Here is a 22,051-nt window from a genome sequence, read left to right on the forward strand (position 1 = left end):
AATCTTACAATTCATGGTTTACCATTAATTGGCAGAATTTTTTTTTTTTAGTGGCACATAAAATAATAGTGTATCTTACAATGGGTGTCAGATTACATGAAATGTAAGTATTTATGTTAAGGTTATTCCTGACAATATAGAGAGAAGAGAGGGAGAGACAGGAGCAGGGCACTGAAGGAAGCAAAATATAAGGGAGTGGATTCCTGAAATAGATTACCTGGGTTCAAGACCTGGCTTCACTACTTACTTACTGGCTGTGTGACCTTGAGCCATGTGACCTTGAGCCAGTTAACATCTCTGTGCATCAGGTTCTTTGTCTGTAAACTGGGGATAATTCTAGTTCCTCTCTCAATGTTATGAGGATTAAATGGCAAAGCATATGAAGTCCAGTCTTGTATGGTGTGGGCTATAAAAGGTAAAACTTGCTTGGCTTGTCTAGGATTGATTTAATCCTCACAAGAACTCCTACAAGATCAGTTATGCCTATTTTACAAATTGAGGAAATAGGTTCAGAGACAGGAGCTCATCTAAAGGTGTGCAGTGAGAACACTGGATTGCAGTACAGATCTTGGATTCCAAAACTCCCATTCTTTGCAATACACCCTGCTAGTACTTAGTCATGACTTTTCTCGATTGGATGCCCTGTTCCCCCACCTGGAATAGGGGGAAATGGTGCCTGGCTGGTCTGGAGCGTAGGTATCCCAGAAAGGCATGAAGTCGGCTTGCAACTGAAAGCTCATTCTTGTCGGTTATCTCAAGGGGACTCTCTACACAGAGAGATCCAAAGGCCTACGGCCACTCCAGAAAGTTGGAAGAAGAATGGATTTTTGTCAGGAAAATAGCCTGATAGACGTAATTTAGTCCGGCGTGAACGGCAGGAGAAACTGGTTGTCAGAAGGAGGCCGTTAGGTGCGCAGCCGTCAGTCAAAGGGACCGAAGCTTGCGGCTGGGAACGTCTGGGCCTGCGTGTGACGTATCGTAAGGAGGCTGAGTATGTAGATTAAAGGCTTAGTGCATTTTGGGACCGCGTTTCCTGGAAAGACGTATGATCATCTGTTATTGCCAACACTGAGGTAGAAGTATAGAAATCGAAGATTTTAGTCGAGATACATAGATAAGCCCAGTTTGAGTGGTTTTAGGTAGTGACCTGAACCGTACAGTGTTGTGCGCTGCATTGGGCAGTGTCGGTAGTAAAGTTATTCTGTATTTACCTGGTTTGGGATATGCCGTCATCACGAAGGTGGTTTTTTTCAGGTTGAGGTTCATTTGTTGTACTTTGGGTGTGCTGATTCTTGGGATTTTACCCGAATGTGGGAAGCTTGGCGCCTAATTTATGGTTAGGGGGTGACTGCGTTTGCGTTTTTTTCTGGTGATTTGTTTTAATAGTAGTTGCGTTTTATATTCTGTGTTCGTGTGTTGAAAATTTTAAAATTTTCTTTGTTTTCTACTAGTACTTTGTTTAGTTGAGCTACTTATTGATTAGCCGAAACTCATCCAGTATTAAGTTTAGAGTTCTTAAGGCAAAGTGATGTCTTTTTATTTAAGTTGACTAGGTAGAACTGTGTGCTTCAGTTTAAACTTAGGGTCCAAACTGAGGTCTTCTGAAAGTGTCAAGTGAAGTACACAAAATATTTTTAATTGAGTATGAAAAAAGTATAGATCTCAATTTTCTTTTACTGAGTATGTTTTGAAATAAGTTAGTATAAATTAGGATAAGTAGAACATTAAAACTAATAAATATTAATTTTAAAATTAACTTTTTTTTACTTTTATTTAAATGCAACTATTAGAATATTTTTAATTACTTGTGTGGCTCATAATGTATTCTATTGGACAGCACTGTTCTTTTATCTCCCTACAACTTCCTTATTTTAAAAAGTTTCCAGAAGGCCTTACTGTGTTACTTCCACAAACACAGCTAAAATATAGTAAAATTAGGATTTGAACTTAAATTTACCTGATGCCAAACCCAGTGTTCAAAACTCTTTAAATATTCTCTGTGGGGTTCAACCTGGATTTCGTGCCTTTATTATGAAGGGAAAAAAAGTCTAACAATATTATTGAAAGTCTGTAACTTGTATCCCACAACCAGTAACTTTATCATTTCAGTACATTTGTTTTGAGTCATTTTTCTTTAAGATCCACATTTTTACAAAATTGCAGACACAGTACACATAACCATTTCATATCCTTCTCTTTTTTTTCACTTAACCTTAAATAATAAAATATTTTTCATTTGTTAATCATTATCGTTATATTTCTGTCATGTTTGCTTAATAGTCCATTTCCCTATTAATTTGATACTTAGGACTTTTAGGAGTTTTGGGGTATTGTAAGTAAATTTATGGTGAAAATCCATGTGCATATGGCATTGTTTTTCTCTAGGACTACTTCCTTTAGGTAAATTAAAATAAATTGCTAGGTCAAAAGATATGGACATTTTTTGGCACTAGATGCAATTAAGATTTTAATTTTTTTCTCACTGAAAGTGTTATACCCATATTACAGAATATTTAGGGGGAAAACATTTAAGTTCTAGTTTTATATTGACAGTAACATAATTATGATTAGTTGGTGTTTTAGTATATTTCCATTAAGTCTCTTAAACTTTGCCTGTTAAAACTAGTTTTAGTCATGGTGTACATTCAGTTTAATATACTGGTTTTTTTGGCACGCAACATTAAACAATTTGGGCTTCTCTCATTCTTAACCAAGTTGAAGTTCTTTTTATAATTAACAGTGAATCCTGACATTAAAAAGAGTTCTGTAGAAGGGGCACTTCACAAATCTGGGTTCGTCGCTTGGCACAGAAAATGGAAGTCATACTGAACCAGGCTGAGAAGGAAAAGAGGGTTTATTTACGGAAGGACAGGGGAAGATTTCCCAAATCAGCCTTCCCGAAGTGATTTTTCAACTGGCTTTTATACCCATTAGAGGCAAAGAGAGGTAATCATCTTAGTTAACAGGTAACAGGTCTGGAGAATTTTACTAATTTAGTTATCTCCTATTTCCTTCAGGAACTAGGTGACACCCGGGAAAGGTGCCTCCAGGTGTCTAGGGAGATAGATGAAAAGGCTTATTCATATCTGGGATATCTAGGGACCATAGATGAATTCTTATTCAAATCTGGGTGCAGACTTGACGCTTACATACTGCATCAGACTTTACATTTACATATTGTTCCTTGGTGAGAGTAAGAGCTTCCATTATAGCCTGCTTCAGCTTTGAAGGTTACATTTTAAGTCTGCTTTACAATTTCCTGCTTGCTTACAGTTTTAAGATTATATTTAAAAAGTCGCTGTTACAGGTCTAGACGATGGGAAACTGGAATATGAAAGGAGTCAGGGGAAAGTAATTTCTAAAGAATTAAAAAATATTTAGCTTATGTCATCTGTACTCTCCAAAATAATTTAAAGCACCTCATAAGATGACTAAAATATTAAAATAACAGAGAAAACTACTCAGAATTTACCCTAAAAAATCATCATTAATACTCACAAAAATATAGCCACAAGGCTGTTCATCACAGTTGGAAACAATGGAACAAATCACTGACTATATAAATGTTATTATTTATAGTCCAGTATATAGCAAAACTAATGAAAAACTATATAAAACAGCATGTGAAGTATGATCATATTAAAATATATATGCATAAAGAATCGGAATTACCATATATAACATCAGAGTCTTAACAGTGGTAATCCTGAAATGATTGCAGTTGATTTTAATTTTGTTTTTTGTGCTTTTCTGCCTTTTCCAAATTATTGACAAGGAATATTTATTACTATTGTAATAATTAAAAGTAACCTCCAAAAATCTAAAACAAAATAACCTTTTAAAATCAGGTGGCAGGGGAGTGAATCGACCCGGCAACATGGAATATGACTCCCAGGGAGGAATCTAGACCCGGCATCGTGGGATGGAGAACATCTTGACCAAAAGGGAGATGTGAAAGGAAATGAAATACGTTTCAGTGGCTGAGAGATTCCAAAAGGAGCCAAGAGGTCACGCTGGTGGGCACTCGTACACACAATATAGACAATGCTTTTTAGGTTCTAATGAATTGGAATAGCTAGCAGTAAATACTTGAAACTATCAAACTACAACCCAGAACCCATGAATCTTGATGATTGTGTAAAAATGTAGCTTATGAGGGATGACAATGTGATTGGGAAAGCCATATGGAACACACTCCCCTTTGTCCAGTGTATGGATGAACGAGTAGAAAAATGGGGTGTCACGACCCAAGAGGGATTTTGTAGCCAAAGGACTAAAGAAAGCATTGGATATGTTCTGAGACATGAGCTTTTATTATAGGGCTTACCTACAGGGTGGGGAAGTAGAGCCCTGTTGCCCAGAAATCAGGAGCTTCTCTGGATGGATTCAGGAGCTGCTCTGAGTGGCGGCCAGTTCAGAGTACAATGTAGAAATAGTCCACGCTTTGGGGGGCTGAATAAGCTGGCTATAAGGGCTCAACATTCCAATGGGTATGAGAGCGTAAGGCAGGGAGCCGGGTCATGCAATGTTCGGAGGGGTTGATTGTAATCAACAGGGAGGAGGGGAGTATTATAGAGATAACAGTATCTCAGGGAATCTCAGGGAGGAGGTAGTTTTGGGTATAGATTACATTTAGCTTCTGATATTACAAGAACAGGTCCTAGGTCAAGCAGACTGCTGTGTGCAATTTTCAAGACACTTGGGGGCCAGGGGCTCCCACATGAGGGCAAAAAACAAAAGCACCCAGTGTTCTTTTTTACTTTAATTGTTCTTTTTCACTTTAATTTTTGTTCTTATTATTTTTGTGTGTGTGAAAATGTTCAAAAATTAATTCTGGTGATGAACACACAACTATATGATGGTACTGTGAACAAGTGAATGTACGCTTTGTATGACTGCATGGTATCTGAATATATCTCAGTAAAAATGAATTTAAAAAAATCAGGTGGACTTCTCTTAAAAATGTTAGATAAACAGATGTAATATCATATAGTGTATGGAATACAGTACTTAAGAGATTGTAGGATAAAAAAATGGAACTTGTCATTATCACTGCTGGATGTTACACAAGGTTATAAGTGAGCTTATTTTATTTATGTCTTCTTTCTTTCCCATACTTGCCCCATTTATCTGCATGATTACTCAATACATTTGTGATTATGGGAGAAAGTATTTTAAGAAAGTAAAAGATAATTCCCATCGATACTTCAAGATTCATCTTAAGTTCACCTCTTCCACGTATTTTTACAGATTTGTATAGAATGTGACCTTTTTTTTTCCCTGTAACACTCGTAACATTGCTTTGTTCTTCGTTTGCGGCATTTATCGGTTCCACGTTATGTAGTATAATCGCTCATGGATAGACTTTCTCAAAAAAAAAAAAAAAAAAAAAAAAATCACGTGGACTAAGATAGAGATCCTACCAAAGGCTGTAATACTATAGTTGCTGCAAACAGAATTGTTTTGCCCAGAAGGCCTAGTCAGCAAAGGCAGAAAGGAAAACACATTGTGTCACGTATTCTCTTCTGTAAAAAGAAGGAATGAGCACTTGGTTTGTTAGCATATACAGGCTTGGATCCTGACGAAGCCAACTTTGCGTCCCCAAGGACCCAAGTCATCTGTCCTTGGAAACATGTCCAGGAACGGAATGGCCTGGGGGTTCCCAGACGCATTTTACATCTGTTCTAACCCTGTGAGGTAGGAAGGCTGTATCAGTCCCACTTTACGCTTTAGGAAACGGAGACAGAGAGACGGTTTCAACAAGACCTAGAGCGGAGCCGAGGTTCAAACTCAGTGTAACCAACTCTGCTGCCTTCACCTCTGCAGCTCCCCACTCCACCGCCTCCCAAACTGTCTGCCCTGCAGTGGAGACAGATTCGGTCGTGAAAAATTCACGCTAGAACTTTGCATTGCCCCAACAGGTAAGCACTTTTTAAATCTCTTCAGCCACACCTGTCCACGACTCGTCTTTTGGATCGTCACGTGGCATATGTACAGTGAATTTAGTCGCGAGATACAGGCGTAAGGAGGAAGGAAGACCATGAAGGGGCGAGTGGAATCACAGCAAGAGGCGGGTCATGCAGATGAGGGCGCGGTGGCTGTCGGTTCGAGCGCATTCATCGCTGGGCAGGAAAGAGATACGTTTCCAGCGAATATGCAAAAGGATGTGCGCTAGTTTGTGACATGTGAAGGCTTTTTGTCATCTGGAACTGAAGGCCCAAAAATTCGGAACATAATTCACCATGATTAGTTAATGTGTTGAGGACGAGGGTGAGATGCCAGGCAAGCATGATATTTGGTGTTTATCTGGTAGGGTAGGTACTATGATTGTGAAGGTGGTTTTCCTTGGTTGGGGTTTTTTTTCCTTGCGTCGCGAAAGTACTCACTCCTGCGTTTTTCCCGAATGTGGGAAACTCAACTGCGCAATTTGTATTAGTGGGAAACTGTTTGTGTTCTCCTGTGGTTTATTCAGTGTTTAAAGAAAAGACTATAAGTTTGTTTGAATGTCACATGTTCTTATTCTTAACAAGGTTTTCATGAAAATTAAAAGTTTTAATAAGCATGTTAGAAGCTGGAAGTTAAGTAGTTGCTAGAGGATTTGTTAGATTTTTTAGATGTTGGTTGAACATGACTGTTGTACTCCCTGAACACTGATTTCAGTAAGTAATATGCTTAGAAAACCTATGAATATACCGGGTGTTAACATTGCAAATGTTGAGCATAACGAAATCTATCCTTAACTCCTCAGTAATGTATGTACTCTGGAAATTTGGGGAAAATGTCACGAGTCGGTCTAGGAGAGTATCAGGAGTGGGTCTAGGAGATTGTATTGATCTGTTATTTGAGTATTTTACATCAAGAATGTATTCATGTATTATTTGTGTAAACGTAATTAAATAATAAAAAGAGTTGAGTGAGCAGTGGTGTTATATGCGGCCAAGCATTCCAATATGACAGTTCCCAAAAGTGTACATTGGATTTGTCAGGTAGAAGATATTGGGGACCTCTGCCAGCAGTCCAGTGTCAGGAGCATTGGGAGGTAGAAACAGCAAGCCCTTAGTGTAGGTCGCTGCATGGATAAATGAAATTGAGATAGAGACTGTAGACTTCCCTTTCAAGAGTATTTTCCATATTCTTTTTTATAACTGTTAAAACTTCATGTCTTTATCAAACACATTTAAATAAAACCATATGCATATTCATATGACATAACTTACTATTATTAAATAGCCATCCAGATTATAATGAAAATCCACCACTCTCTTTATACCTAGAAATAGAAGGCAGGCAGAATGAGGGGGAGGGGAGGGAATGGCAACTTGCTAAAAAACTTCAGTTAATATTTATTTAAAGTTAATATTTTGAGTCATTTTTTTGCTCAAGAACATTAAGTTATTGGATTGCTAGGATGCTGTTTGTAGTTAATGACATAGATACAGATACCAAAGGAAATAAAGTAAAAGCCCTTGAGTTATCAGCACTTACCACATTTCTTCAGTTACTTTTCAGTAACCTACAATCCCTTAAGCCTGTTGGCTGGCAAAGACATACAGAATGTGTCAGCTTTCTTGGCTTTTCTTTTTCCTCACCTCCTATCGGACTCTGTACTTCTCCACATAGCACTTAGCTGTGTCCTAAGGTGCATGCATGCTGATTCATATGGTTAGGGATTCTTTCTCTTTCCCAAAGTTTATGGAGCACCAACATGGTGCCACTTGTCTACCCTGCTATCAATGGGCATTGTGATGGCAGCAATCCAGTTTTAGGTGTCTTACACAGAACTGTCATATTTGGAACACATGGCACATGTACCATGAACACTTAATTGTATAATGGTCAAGTGTGGATGCCATGTGTGGAAAGTTAAAACTTCTCTGCCTGGTTGGTTCTTACTGTGCATAGTAACATCTAACAACTAGAGAGCTTGCTCCATGCCAGGCACGTTTCAAGGCACTTCAGAGCTATTAGCTCATTTAAACCTCTAGCAACCCTCTGGTCATTATTATCCCCATCTACAGAGGAAGAAATTGAGGCCCTCTGAGACAGTCTCAGGACAAAAACCAGAGTCTGACCTATGCCTCTAACCTCCTACAACATATTATCTACACTCCTGCATAATGACAGTATTTGTGTACTAACCTTTCAAAAATTAATACTCTCTTAATTTGACAAAATAAATGTGTGTATTTCTGATTTTACTTCCTAGTAGTCATCACTTTTTCAGCCCTGGTAATTGGTCATAAATACATTCACTTCTTCAATTTCAACAATAATATTGAGGATAAACATTAATCTTACAGAGTTTTAGTGACTGTTCTCTAATCCTCTTCATTATAAAAGAATGTGGGTGTGTGCTTAAATGCAAAAGAATCTAAGTTGCTTCCTTGCATTTCTGATTTATTTAGAATAAGCATATTTCTCTCTTTTGGAAACAGGATGTCTCGCGCTGTCCGTTTTCCAGTCCCCTGTCCTGTTCAACTTGGTTCATTAAGAAATGACACCCTGGAAGCTCTGCTTCATGAGTATGTCAAACAAGGGAACTATGTGAAAGTGAAGAAGATTCTTAAGAAAGGTAAGCATCATGTTGAGATGGCATATGCAATTTGGTCCACATTTCTGAATAGCAATGGGATTAAAACCAGGGATAATCATAAAACTATGAGTGAGTTCCTGGGGTAATCTGGAAGTTACATTTAGAGATATGTTCTCTACCAGTACAGTCATATTGTTTAGAAGAGGTCTTAAGTAGTTGTTTTGAGACTGATCTGTTTTGTTTGTGTTGGGAAACCACAGAGTCTTCCAACTGTTTGGCCCCTGAGGTTTTCTTCAGGCCCAGGCCACCTGCCTTTGATTCTACCTGATTTCCTTTTCTCCATCACATCTACTCCATCCATCCACTGAGTCTTCTGAGGCCCAGGTTGGAGTGTGAAGGCCAGTTGTTCAGAGCTCTCCTCTTGCTGCTTATAGGCTCTTGGTTTTTGTTTCTAGGATTTTTTTTTGCTGGAGGCTATTGGCAGCTGAGCCTGCAAGGCAGGCAGAAATACCAAACATAGCTCAGGCAATCTTCAAAAGAACAAACAAACCAAAACACACACACACACACACACACACACACACACACACACGCACGCACGCACAAATCTCTCCCTGTATTTGGCCTCTGATCTAGAGTGAGACCTGTATTTTTTCAGAGTAACCAGAAACCCTACAGGAGCCTCCCTTTCCCTTCTTAGTACTGAGGGCAGGCTTATTGAGCCTCTCTGAGCTCATTTGTGGAAGAGTCAGGGTGACCTTGTTTCTCTACGGTGTTTCTCCACTTGTCTCAACAGCATTCCTGAGGACTTCTAGAAGGATAACCCCAATTTTTGAAGGACCCAGCTATCCACAAAAATGTTTCCCTTAAAAACTTCTCAGATTTTTCTGTGTTCACCCCTGTAGTCTGTAGGTAGAGTAACTCACAATGAGCTCAATAATTTATTTGAAACATACTGGGTTTTTTTTTTTCCCCCTCAGAATTTTGCATTTTATTCCTTAACACGTCCATGTGTGTTTTAACATAAAAATCAGTGAGAGTTTTAGGACATTTTTACCTCCTGGACATCTCCTGAAACATTCTCCGTCTTCAAATTCTAGACATTAAGCTAGAACAGAGGGTGGGATTGACAGGTATAACTGGATATGGAACAGGACCTCCTCTGTTGGAACTTTCATCCAAAGCCTCAGAGTAGAGAACAAGGGGCAATAAGGTCCCCACATTCTAATACAAGGCTTCTTAGGAAATGGCCAAAATGGTCCTTGGAACTTCAACTGCCACCTCAGTCCTATCTAAGAGAAGGCAGGAGTGGGGAAGTGGGGGTGGGGTAGGGGGTGGGGGGGGTGTCAGTGGAGGTGATTCTTTAATAGGATTCACAGGAGTAGACTGGTATGGCATTTTCCTTTCTTCCCAGCCTCAAGCCAAGTAAGAGGCTCTTCAGGTGAAACTTGCAGAGAAAATTGTTGATGCTTGCAATAAGGGAGACAGGAGCCTGTGTTGCAGCCTCCTGAACAATGGAAGCATATCAGCCTACCCCAGCTGCCACAAAGCTGGAATCCAAGAGGGTTGTTAGAGAGCCTGGCGTGTTCCTTGGGGGTTGGGATTTAGGGGACTGCTGTCTGCCTGCTACCTGGAGCAGTGTTTGGTGGCTGGAGGAGGATTAGGATAGCAGCAGTTGGATAAGCTACACTTCCATCATTTAGGGCAAGTAGACTCCATAGAGGGTATCTGAACAATCTAAAGGAACCCTACCTATAAAGGAAGAAGGAATCCCACAGAAAGGCTAGAGGTGTAATCCTGGAAGAACGGGGCTGAGAGTGGCAAGTCAGTGGGAGAGGACATTGGCCCACATTAGGTGCTGTGCAGTGAAGTGGAGGTACCTGAAGAACCCACTAACACTTCCCACAAAAGAGCAGGTATTAGGATGCAACCAAGAGCTACAAAGAACATCAGTTAAGGACAAAAGCCTTTGCCCCTTTTCCTCTCATTGGTCCTCCCCCCATCTCATTTTTAGAGAGGTAGAAATGGCCTTGAAATCAGAAGAGTGGAAGAGCAACAAGCAGTGAAATACAGAGCACTGCCAGGTTGTGACTTGCAGGGGAGGGGAGAGACTAGAAATGGATTAAAGATTGAGGTTTTGATTTAATCAGGATGCCAATTTGTTACCTGAAGTGAGACTGTTCTGGAATGCCTCACAGTGACTGAAAAGTTACGGAATCTGCCTGAGGTGCTTCCCAGGAGAGAAAGGAGAGCCGAGTCAACCAATAGAGAGCGTTTGAGGGTAGTAGGAGAAAAATTGTTTCTGATCATATCCTACTCAGTTCAGCCCATTCAGAAAACCAGTTACTACAGAATATATGACTCCTATAATCTCAACCCAGACACTATTCATTTTTTAATTACATGTATATTCATTGAGCACTTGCCTTGGGGTTAGAGCAGCCAAGGAGAGAGGTGTAGCCCTGCCCTCCAGCGTTGTAATCCAGCAGAGGAAACAGACAGGAGTTAGTAGTTGAAGTACTGAGAAGAGGAGAAGAGCAGAAGGTGAAAGGAGCATGGAAGGGGTGCACTTCAATCTCAATTATCAGGGAGATAATCGGGAAACATCTTAGAGGAAGTGATGGTTAGGTTAGGACCTTAAGGAAGAAAGCTGACCATGCAAGTCAGGGGCACAAGAGGATTCAAGAGATATAAAGGCCGTGAATGGGGGGAGAGGCACTAGAAAAAAAGGTCTGGCTTGTATTGTGGAAGAGAACAAGGGTGAAGCAGAGAACTTCAAGGGGTGAGGCAGGCTGGGGTTGGATCAGGTAGAGCCTCATGGGCTGAGGGAAGGATTTCGATGTTAGGTGCATACATATTTAGGATTGTTACAAATTCCTCATGAATTGATTCTGTAAGCATTATGAAATGTCCCCCCCCCCTTTTTTTTAAACTCTGGTAATACTTGTGTTCTACTTTATCTGATATTAATACAGTAACTTCAGCTTCCTTAGGCTTGCACTTGCGTGGAATATCTGTTTATAGTTAAAGTGTGTCTTTTGTGGAAAGCATATAATTGAGATTTTCTTTTTTTCTTTAAATTGTAGTAGCATATGTAACCATTGCTATTTTTAAGTGTACAATTCAGGTCATTAATTACTTTTACAATGTTGTGCTACCATCACCACCTTATATTACTAAAAATTTTTTATCACCCAGAACAGAAATCTTGTACCCATTAAGCAATAACTCCCCTCCTCCCCCCAACCCTGGCCCTGGTAACCTCTAATAATCTTTCTGTCTCTGTGAATTAGCTTATTCTGTACATTTCATATAAACAGAATCAAATAGTGTCTGTCTTTTTGTTTCTGGCTTATTTCACTCAGCATAATGTTTCCCAGGTTCATCCATGTTGTAGCATGTATCAAAACATCTTTTTTTTTAATGGCTAGATAATATTCCATTGTCTATATATACCATTGTCTATATATACCAGCACTTGGTTGTTTCCACCTTTTGACTATTGTGAATAATGCTGCTATGAACATTGGCATACAGGTATCTGTTCGAGACCCTGTTTTCAATTATTTGGAGTATATACTAGGTATACTAGGTATACTAGGTATATACGAGGAGTAGATTTGCTGGTTTATAGGGTAATTGTTTTACCTTTTGCTAAGTTGCATATGGTAATTTAACATAAACGTTATGTTTAACATTTTGAGGTACCGCCAAACCTTTTTCTGCAGCTGCTGCACCATGCACCATTTTATATTACGACCAGCAATGAGCAAGTTTTAATTTCTTCACATCCTTGCCAACACTTATTTTCCTTTATTTTTATTTTTATTTTTTTTATTTTGATAATAGCCATCCTAGTGGGTGTGAAGACAGAGCATTTTTACAGCAGGAAGTAAAGTGACTGAAACATTTACACATCATCATATATGAGATGTATTCTTTGAGGAGAAACTAGGATTAAGTTTTGCCACAAGAAAATTAATATGCTTCTTCTGGGATTTATTAGGCAGAAGACTCATTCAGACTTCACTTTGGGAGTTGGTGTTTTTAGTGCTTTATTAGAGAAGTGGGTTTGAATGGAGACTAGACCTCCTAAGGAGGACCATTTGACAAACCAGAAAGTACACGGACTTAAAGATTTAGTGCCAAAGAGACCTAGGTTCCAGCTGTGGTTTTGTCACAACTGTTTCATGTCTTTCAGATGCGTATCCAGCATCTATATGATGGAAAAAATAACCGTACACTTCTCATTCAGATTAGAGGACAAAATGAGACAATGGGTTAAAACACCTATCATCAAGTAGGCATTCAATAAATGGTGTGTTTTGGATTTTCGTGTGAGTGTACACCACCTTTCCTTCCTTCCTCTTTCCCTCCCTGCCCACCTCTCCGCCCTTTTTCCCTCCCCCATCCTTTGCTGCCCTCCTCCCTCCCTCTCCCCTTCCTCAGTCAGTCTGTCTTTCTGCTAAATATTCAAGTCAGAGGAAACCTACCTCCTCCAAGCCGACCTGCTTCTCTAGCAGACATGAGAAAGCGTTTCCTTCACAGGGAGCCTACAGTGCTCCCGACCTGGACCCTGCAGGCACCCTGAGTCCTCAGGGCTCGCTCGCTTGCTCACTTGGGGTTGGGCAAGTCACATGCGCACAGTGTGATTGGCTGCCAGGAAGCTCTATGTTAGTGAGGGTGTTGCTACTTAAGGAGTTTCTGGAAAATTTACAAGTGAAAGTTGTGTTTTGAACTTTGCCATTTGTGCGTCATTTAAGATGTATAAAACATCTGAAAAGGCATATGTCCTTTGAAAAATTTCGCCATCAATTTATCTTCTCCCTTTTGGTTAGAAGTCTTTCTCAATCCCTTGATGCCAGTTCCAGGCTCATCCCCGGAAGTCATGTTCCACATTGCCAGGGAGATTTATACCCCTGGGAGTCACGTCCCACATAGTGGAGGAGGCCAGTGAGTTTGTCAGCCAAATGAACTTAGAGACAGGCTACATCTGAGCAACAAAAGAGGTTCTCTGGGGGTGACTCTAAGGCACCATTATAAATAGACTTAGCCTCTCCTTTGTAGTAACAGGCTTCATAAGGGCAAGCCCCCAAACTGAGGACTTGGCCTACTACAACGGTAGTCCCCAATGCTTGTGAGAATATCCGGAATTCTCAGGTGGGGAAGTTCACTATTTCCACATTTTCCCCCAGACCCTCAAGAGGGTCCTGCAAACGCCCCTTACTCTTTGCCCAAATTACTCTGGGATGTATCAGGATTTTATGCTAACCTGTACAGACCAACCAGATCTCATCCACTATTCAAGGTTCCATGTAATTATGGTGTTTGAATAAGCTTACCATACAAATTAAATTAGGCTACCTCCATCCATTCTGAATCATGACTATGACTGCCATAAACACCAATGTGCAATGTTCACTCATGTGCTTGCTCTCAGTTCTTCCAAGAATATACCCAATAACAGGGTTGCAGGACCGTTTGGTAACCCCATGGTTAGCTTCCTATGGAACCACTACACTGCCCTCCAGCTGGGCTGTGCAATTCTACTCTGCTAACAGGGAATAGGTACATCCCTCTCTCCACATTTTCTCCAGCACTTGTATCCCTCTGTTTATTTTTTTAACAGTTTATTGTAACACACCATACAATCCACACTAAGTAAACAATCAGTGATTCCCAGAATAATCACATAATTATGCATTCACCATCACAATCTGTATGAGGACATTTCCATATCTTCCCCAAAGAAAGAGGAAAAGGAGGGGAAAAAATGAATACAATACAAAATATGGAAGGAAAATAGAAATAAAATACAATGAAAAGTTCAGACAGCATCACCATCGCCAAGAATCCTGTATCACTCCTTTATGTCCCGCTCTTATAGACATTTAGCTTTGGTATATTGCCTTTGTTACAATTAATGGTAACATCTTACAATGTTACTGTTAACTGTGTAGACTCTAGTTTGCATTGATTGTATTCCCCCCCCCGTACCATCCAATTTTCATCACCTTGCAGTGTTGACGTTCATTTGTTCTCCCTCATTTAAAAAACATTTTTATATTTGTACATTTAATCACCATCATTGTCCACTCTAGGTTTTGTTAGTTATACAATCCCAGTCTTTATCTTCTATCTTTCCTTCCATTCAATGTTGTACATGCCGTTGACCTTTCTCTTTCAAACACACTCACACTCATCTTTGTTCAGAGTACTTACAATATTGTGTTACCATCACACACTATTTTGCTATCCATTCCATTTCTGGATCTATACAATCAATCCTGTTGAACTTTATGTATTCTTTCAGCATCAAATGCCCAATCTCTAACCTTTTTCTATCGCCTGATAACCTGTGTTCTCAACTCTCAAATTTCACTCATCAATTTTAGTTCATAATAGTAAGGCCATACATATCTGTCCTTTTGTTTCTGGATAATTTCACTCAACGTAATGTCTACTGTCTACCATTTTATCTTGGATTTTATATGTCATATCTTTATTTTTATTTTCTCTCTCTCTCTCTTTTTACCTTTACTGTTAGTCTTCATTTCTATACTCTTCTCCAAACCTCTCTCTCCTGTTTTTTCCTATCTGCCTTTAGTGCTTCCTTTAGTATTTCTTGTAAAGCAGGTATCTTGTTCAACTCTCAGTGTCTGTCTGAAAATATTTTAAACTCTCCCTCATTTTTGAAGGACGGTTTGCTGGATATAGAATTCTTGGTTGGCAGTTTTTCTCTTTCAGTATCTTAAATATATCATGCCATTGCCTTCTCACCTCCATGGTTTCTACTGAGAAATCTGCATATAGTCTTATCGAGCTTCCTTTTTATGTGATGGATCACTTTCCTCTTGCTGCTTTGGAATTCTCTCTTTGCCTTTGTCATTTGATAATTCTGATTATTAAGTGCATAGGAGTTGGTCTACTCAGATCTATTGTGTTTGGAGGATGCTGTGCTTCTTGGATCTGTAATTTTATATCTTTCATAACAGATGGAAATTTTCAGTGATTATTTCCTCCATTATTGTTTCTGCCCCTTTTCCTTTTTCTTCTCCTTCTGGGACAACCATAACACGTATATTCGTGTGCTTCATGTTGTCATTCAGTTCCCTGAGACACTGCTCATATTTCTCCATTCTTTTCTCTGTCTGTTCTTTTTTGTGTAGAATTTCAGCTGTCCTGTTCTCCAGTTCATGAATCCCTTCTTCTGCCTCTTCAGATCTGCTGTTGTATATCTCCATTGTGTTTTTCATCTCTTCTATTATGCCTTTCATTCCCATAAGTTCTGCCAATTGTTTTTACAAATTTTTGAGTTCTTCCTTATGTTTGCCCAATGTCTTCTTTATATCCTTCATCTCTTTTGCCATATCTTCTCTCAACTCATTGATTTTATTTTTGAATTGATTTAGAAGATTTATTTGATTAATAATCAGCTGTTTCAATTCCCATATCTCAGTTAAGGTGCGAGTTTGTTCCTTTGACTGGGCCGTATCTTCGCTCTTCCTAGTGTGGTCTGTAATTTTCTGTTGTCTGGGCTTCTGATTTCCATGATTACCCCAATCAGATTTTCCTGGACCAGATGGGTCCAGGTCTCAGGAAGAGGTTGTATTCAGATTCAGGTTTCCCTAAGAGTGAGACCCAGAAGATTGTCAGACTTTCCTGTGAAGCCCCTAGACTCTGTGCTTTTCCTATCCTGCCCAGCAGGTGGCTCTTGTCAGCTTGCAGCTCCCCACCAGCATAAGCTGTGTGATTATTTAATTCTCAATGGAACCCATCCTGGCCAGGGACTGAGGGTGTCAGAAGCCAAGCTTAAGCTGTTTCTGTTTTTTTGTTGTTGTTTTCTTTTCTTTTTTTCTTCCCCCCAGGCCCTGGGGTCTGAGTTCCCTGAGGGAGGGCCACCTCTTGAGCTCCTCCCCCACCCCTTCCTTTTCTTAGGCAAGATAAGCCCTTTAGGGAATTGTCTTCTACGCTTGAGTTTTTCCTGTAACTCTCAATCTTAACTCCACCTTTGTCTGGTTCAGTTCTGACAATTGAAAATGCCTGAGGCTTTCTCTAATGAGCACCTTAGAATGAGAGAAGGAAAAAAAAAATGGAAAAAGGCAAGGAGCCCCGTTTTCAAAGCCAGTCCAACCCTTCAGTTCACCAGACAAGAATCGCAGTTGGTGCCTGGTTCTGTGTGTCCCTTTTCTTGGGACACAGCCCTTTTCCAGTGTTCTGAGCTCAGAGGACTCCAAAAGCCTCTGTTTTTATTTATGTATATATATTTTTTCCATCAGCTCCGATTCCTCTCTGCCAGGATAAACCTCTGAGTTCCTTTCCTGCTTTCACCAGGTTTATCTGTGCTCGTAGCATGTATTTGGTAGTCCAAATTTGTTAATTAAAACCACAATTGGAGCTTGGTTGAGCAGTATTCCCTTGCTCCTGGCAGGGACTGCTGCTTTTTCCCACAGCAAAGCTTTTCAACTCAGCCTGCTATGCTGGTGAAGGAGGGACGTGTTTGCCTTTTTTAAAAAATTCAGTTTTATTGAGTTTTTTCATATACCATACAGTGATCCACAGTGTACAATCAGGTGTTCACTGTACCATCATATATTTGTGCATTCATCACCATAATCAATTTTTGAACATTTTCCTTACTCCAAAAAAAAATAAAAAATAAAAGTAAAAAAGAACACCCAAAGCATTCCATTGCCCCCACCCCACTCTATTTTTTCATTTCATTTTTGTCCCCATTTTTCTACTCATCTGTCCATACACTGGATAAAGGAATTGTGAGCCACAAGGTTTTCACAAATCACACAGTCATACCATGTAAGCTGCATAGTTATACAGTCATCTTCAAGAATCAAGGCTACTGGGTTGCAGTTCGAGAGTGGTATTTCCTTCTAACTATTCCAGTACACTCAAAACTAAAAAGGGATATCTATATAGCGCACAAGAATGCCTTCCAGAGTGACCTCTCGACTCTATTTGAAATCTCTCAACCACTGAAACTTTATTTTGTTTTATTTTGCTTCCCCCTTTTGGTCTAGAAAATTTTCTCAATCCCATGATGCCGGGTCCAGGCTCATCTTTGGAATTCATGTCCCATGTTGCAAGAGAGATTTTTATCCCAGGGATTTTTTTAAAAGGCCCTTCCCCTGGGTTCAAAATCATTGTGTCTCAGTAGTAATAGTGTCAGATTAACCTGCCAATTTTGGAGATTCAAGATCTTAGGCTGTGAAGTTTAGGACAGATCAACAAGATCTTATTCCCTGTCCATCACAAATTCGTTACTTACAAAGTTCTCAAAAGTATCTACATAAGCCCAGCATTTCCTTTCCTGGTATCAGAAGTGGGTCTGTTTTGGAATGCCAGTGAATGGGAGGAAAACCAGCATCAGCAACCTCTTGAAAACAGTTTAGTGATCACCATCAGTCAGGAGTGTGCTCACTGCGGTCGCAAGGCATGCTAAGGGCAGACAAGCAGGCACTCCCTGAGTGCCAGACCCTATTAAAACACTTTGTAAATGTTAACTCATTTTTTCATCGGTCTCTCTTATATGAGGTAGTTTTATTGTTTTCATAGGTAAGCAACTGAAGTACTAAGATGTTCAAAAGAAAACTTCTTAGACAAGTTGATCTACAACATGTCAGATATTATTTAAGTGACTGGCAAAGGTCCAGCAGTTGACAAGAATGAGCATGGGGGCATATGGTTGGAAAACAGTAATATAAGCAGCTATTATTTTAAAAATAATCACTTTCACACCTACTAGAATGGCTGCTATAAAACAGGAATCAATGGGTGTTGGAGAGGATGTGGAGAAACAGGAACAGTTATTCGCTGCTGGTGGCAATGTAAAATGGTACAGCTACTGTGGAGGATGGTTTGGTGGTTCCTCAGGGAGCTAAGTATAGAGTTGCCTTACAACCTGGCAATCCTGCTATTTGATATATATGCAGAAGATCTGAAAGCAGGGACACAGACAGACATTTGCACATCTAGCGTTCATAGTGGCATTATTCACAATTGCCAAAAGTTGGAAACAACCCAAGTGTCCATTAATAGATGAATGGATAAGCAAAATGTGATATATACATACAATGGAATATTATTCAGCAGTAAGAAGGAATGAAGTCCTGAAGCATGCAACGACGTGGATGAACCTCGAGGACACTGAACAGGATATCATAAGGCTTACAGGCCCCAAAATCTGTCCCCCACCATCTCCCCCACCAGGTCTAAGGAGTTCAGCATTTTTATGGATTCAAGCAAGGGAAGATGAAATTGTTACCATTATAATAGAAAGTATAAACAAGGCTGAGACAAGGCTAGAATAGGCCTTACAATAGTAAGTATACACAGGGCTGAGACTAGTTGAGTTTCAGCAGTTTCAGGTATTAACTTTTGATTATTCTACAATATAGAAAAAAAAACTGCATAATCATACAGTAATCACAATTGTTTGTTAATTCTTAATTTCTTGGTTACAGTTTAGAATAACAAGGTTTCATTCTCCAACAGTAGTTTCCGCAATTCATGTTAACATGGAAGTACAAACTCATCAAAGAGTGATTAAAGTAAAACCCAAAGGAAAGGTTCTGATCTTCAAGCAGACTGCTTACACCTGGAATTTCCTCACGCTGCAATCAGAGGTGCAGTTTACAGTTTGTTCAGTTATTACATGGAGGACAGAACCTATTTTTGTTTGACAAGGTTAAGGGATTTTCTCCGGATGTCACAGCCAGTAACTGAGGGGCTGAACTGGACCCAGGCAGTCAGTTCTAAAGAACACAAGCCTAATACTAACTTCCTTGCTTCTCTGGGAATCTACAGCTCTTAAAGAAATAGCACTTAAAGTAATTCCTCAGTTGTCAGTTGCCATTTGTAGGGACTGGCTTGCAAAGCATGTTTGTTTATTTTTCTAAGAAGGTGGCCATGCGAAACCATCTCCCCAATAATCCAAATATATATGGCTGTCCTTTCCTCAATAGAGACCTGGTCAGTAATTATCTAATGTCTTGTATTTCTCTTTACTCTGTCTTTTGTTTGGTTTTCTGACGTAATAGAGAAGCTCACTAAGAGCAGATAGTGTCTGAGGGCATTTCAGAGCCTAGCTTTAGCCCAGTTTGGGTGTTCGTGCTACTGCTTTTTTTTTTTTCTCAACTGTTCCTAAGTTAAAGTGTCTTCTTTGATGCATCTCAGAGTGATCTGCTTCTCTTCCTCTTCTGAAACATGACAGTATTACTCTTCTGCCACTATCATTTACTTCCTCATGGCCTCCGATATGTAGATTTGTTTTTTATTTACTGAATACCTTCCTGTGTTAAGAGCTAGAGAGGAATTTGAGAGGTATTTAGGACATAAATCAACAGCCCTTTTGAAAGATTGGTGTGAAGAAATGTGTCAGGGACCCTCTGTTTTCTAGTTTGTGGTACCATCATTGAGGAAGGGAACTGGAAGAGGCCCAGCTTGGGGGAGCAGGCAAGATTAGTTCAATTTGGACGTCTTGAGTTTGAAGTGCTTTTGAGACATTCAAGTAACAATGTCAATCAGTTGCATGTCAGGTAGACAGATCTACACTGTCATGGATAAAGTGGGCCTTTGCTGCCGAGATGCCAAAAAAGATACCAGGCATATTCAGAGGCATAAACTTTTTATTCGGGGCTTACCTACAAGGAAGTGGAAATTGGTCACCTTACCTGGGTTCAGAACGTTGCCTGGATTCAGGAGCTGCTCTGAATGGCAGCGGATTCAGAGCTCAACCTGAAGATATTCTGCAAAAGCAGTGGGTGCCACAGAGTGGTTTTTACGAAGGTTAGGGCAAAAACATAAACATGGGAGTGAGAGAGATCCACTGTAGTCAAAAGGGAGGATGGGAGGTCTGTAGATTATCTTGTAAATAACAGTATCTCAGGAAGTTTCATGGAGGAGGTAGTTTCAAGAGAGAGGTAAGCTATAGATTACATTTAGCACTAGAGGCCTGATCCTACAAGGAGAGTAGGTCAAACCTTAACTGTCCTAGGTCAAGCAAGCTGCTGTGTGTGTGCACATTCTTCAGCATTCTTGGGGAAGGCCCTGGGCTCCCACATAGGCATTGTACCGAGAGTCTGACCTAGATAGAAATCCTGATCTGGCACTTACTATCTCTGTGGCCAAGCGGAAGTTACTTAAATTCTCTGTGCCTCCATTTCCTCATCTTTTAAGCAAGGATGATAATAATAACCTTTCTGATAGTGCTGTCATGAATATTAAATGAGGGAATCTCAGAAAGCAGAGCTAGAAGGGACTTTCAAGGTACATCATTTAGTCCCATTCCTTGTTTCAACATTTTATAATTGAGGATAGTGTGTGTGTGTCTCTCTCTCTGCTTTCTATTAAATTTTACCTACAACTTCTTGTACATAGGCAAAACACAAAAAAGCCTTTACTGTGGGTCACATGGAAAGAGATAAGGTCACAAGATACAGAATGGAGGAATATTAGTGCTCAAGGCTCCAGGAGACAGCCATGTGGCCTTGGGGGAGTCACTTAACATCTCTAAACTTCTGTTTTCTCAGTCTCATAATTTATTTCCAAGATTAAATGGGTTGATTCATGTAAAGGGCTTAGTAGAGGTTGTTAGGTTCAGAGCCATTCAAGAATCCACACAAGGCAGTGAGTCATGGTTTAAGTAGAGAGTTTAAGGTTTATTAGAGGAAGAAAGCAGAAGAAAGCAGGTGGGAGCCAGTGAAAAGAAAGGAAGGAAAAATGGCTCCGGTCCTCTCTGAGAGCAGCATTTTTTAAAGGAAAAACCCACGTTGGGTGTTGGGGGGAAAGGGTCCTGCTGAGTGTGTTCTGGGCCTCGATTGGGTGAGTGCTTATCAGTTTCTGCTGACTGGTTACTAGGGTTCTAACACACTACTCTTCTTTGATGTGCACTGTATTATCTATGTGGAGGAAGTAGGCCTTTTAGCTTGTTTATGGTCGTTCATCTTATGGGCATATCTGATCTTGCCTTGTCCGCCCCCTGGGGTCTAGGTGCCACTATGACTGGGATTCCTAAAACAGTCTTCAACCCTTAGTTTATGGCGCACCTGGTGTCTGTGAGATAAGCAGCAGGGCCCCTGGATCAGACATTCCTTCTATATGTTAGACTCTTTTTTTCTGGGGTCTGGCAGAGGTCCTGCCATGTATTAAAGCACCGAAGGAATGTCACCTTTTTTTTTTTTTTTAAATGGACAGGAGAAATTGCATTGAAGCCATTTTTATAGGGGACAGACAAGTATGTTAACTTTGACTCTTCTCCAAGTTATTACTTTTTAAAAATACTTAGGTTGGTTTATATTTCTTTAATATTGAGAGGCACAAAGAGGATATCTAAAAAGTGAGCCATGATTTATGTGTCTAGATAGTCCTGCTGTTATTTAAAAATAAAAGCGATATAGTTTGTTAAAATATTCAAACAGTACAAAAATACCAGTAAAAGCAGACCCTTATCCCCCTCCCCCAAAAGTAACCACAGTTTCGTTTTCATTACATTTTTCCTAATTT

At 39.9% G+C, this 22,051-nt stretch overlaps 1 protein-coding gene and 2 non-coding genes across 3 annotated transcripts in view; all 3 read left to right on the forward strand.

Annotated features, from left to right (window-relative positions):
* The first annotated feature begins 1,203 nt into the window (after positions 1–1,203).
* Positions 1,204–1,369, forward strand: LOC119515081. The gene has a single exon (XR_005212975.1). It is a non-coding gene; the product is annotated as a U1 spliceosomal RNA (small nuclear RNA).
* Positions 1,370–6,298: 4,929 nt separating this feature from the next.
* LOC119515018 lies at positions 6,299–6,458 on the forward strand. The gene has a single exon (XR_005212916.1). It is a non-coding gene; the product is annotated as a U1 spliceosomal RNA (small nuclear RNA).
* Positions 6,459–8,436: 1,978 nt separating this feature from the next.
* Positions 8,437–22,051, forward strand: part of TEX14 (testis expressed 14, intercellular bridge forming factor) — a 108,342-nt gene continuing 94,727 nt past the window's right edge. The window contains exon 1 of the mRNA XM_037809976.1: positions 8,437–8,572. Within this exon, the coding sequence (XP_037665904.1) occupies positions 8,437–8,572 (136 nt within the window). The remainder of the gene's footprint in view (positions 8,573–22,051) is intronic.

The sequence above is a fragment of the Choloepus didactylus genome, chromosome 18 (genome assembly GCF_015220235.1).
Source record: "Choloepus didactylus isolate mChoDid1 chromosome 18, mChoDid1.pri, whole genome shotgun sequence".
In the NCBI taxonomy this organism is placed as follows: Eukaryota; Metazoa; Chordata; class Mammalia; order Pilosa; family Megalonychidae; genus Choloepus; species Choloepus didactylus.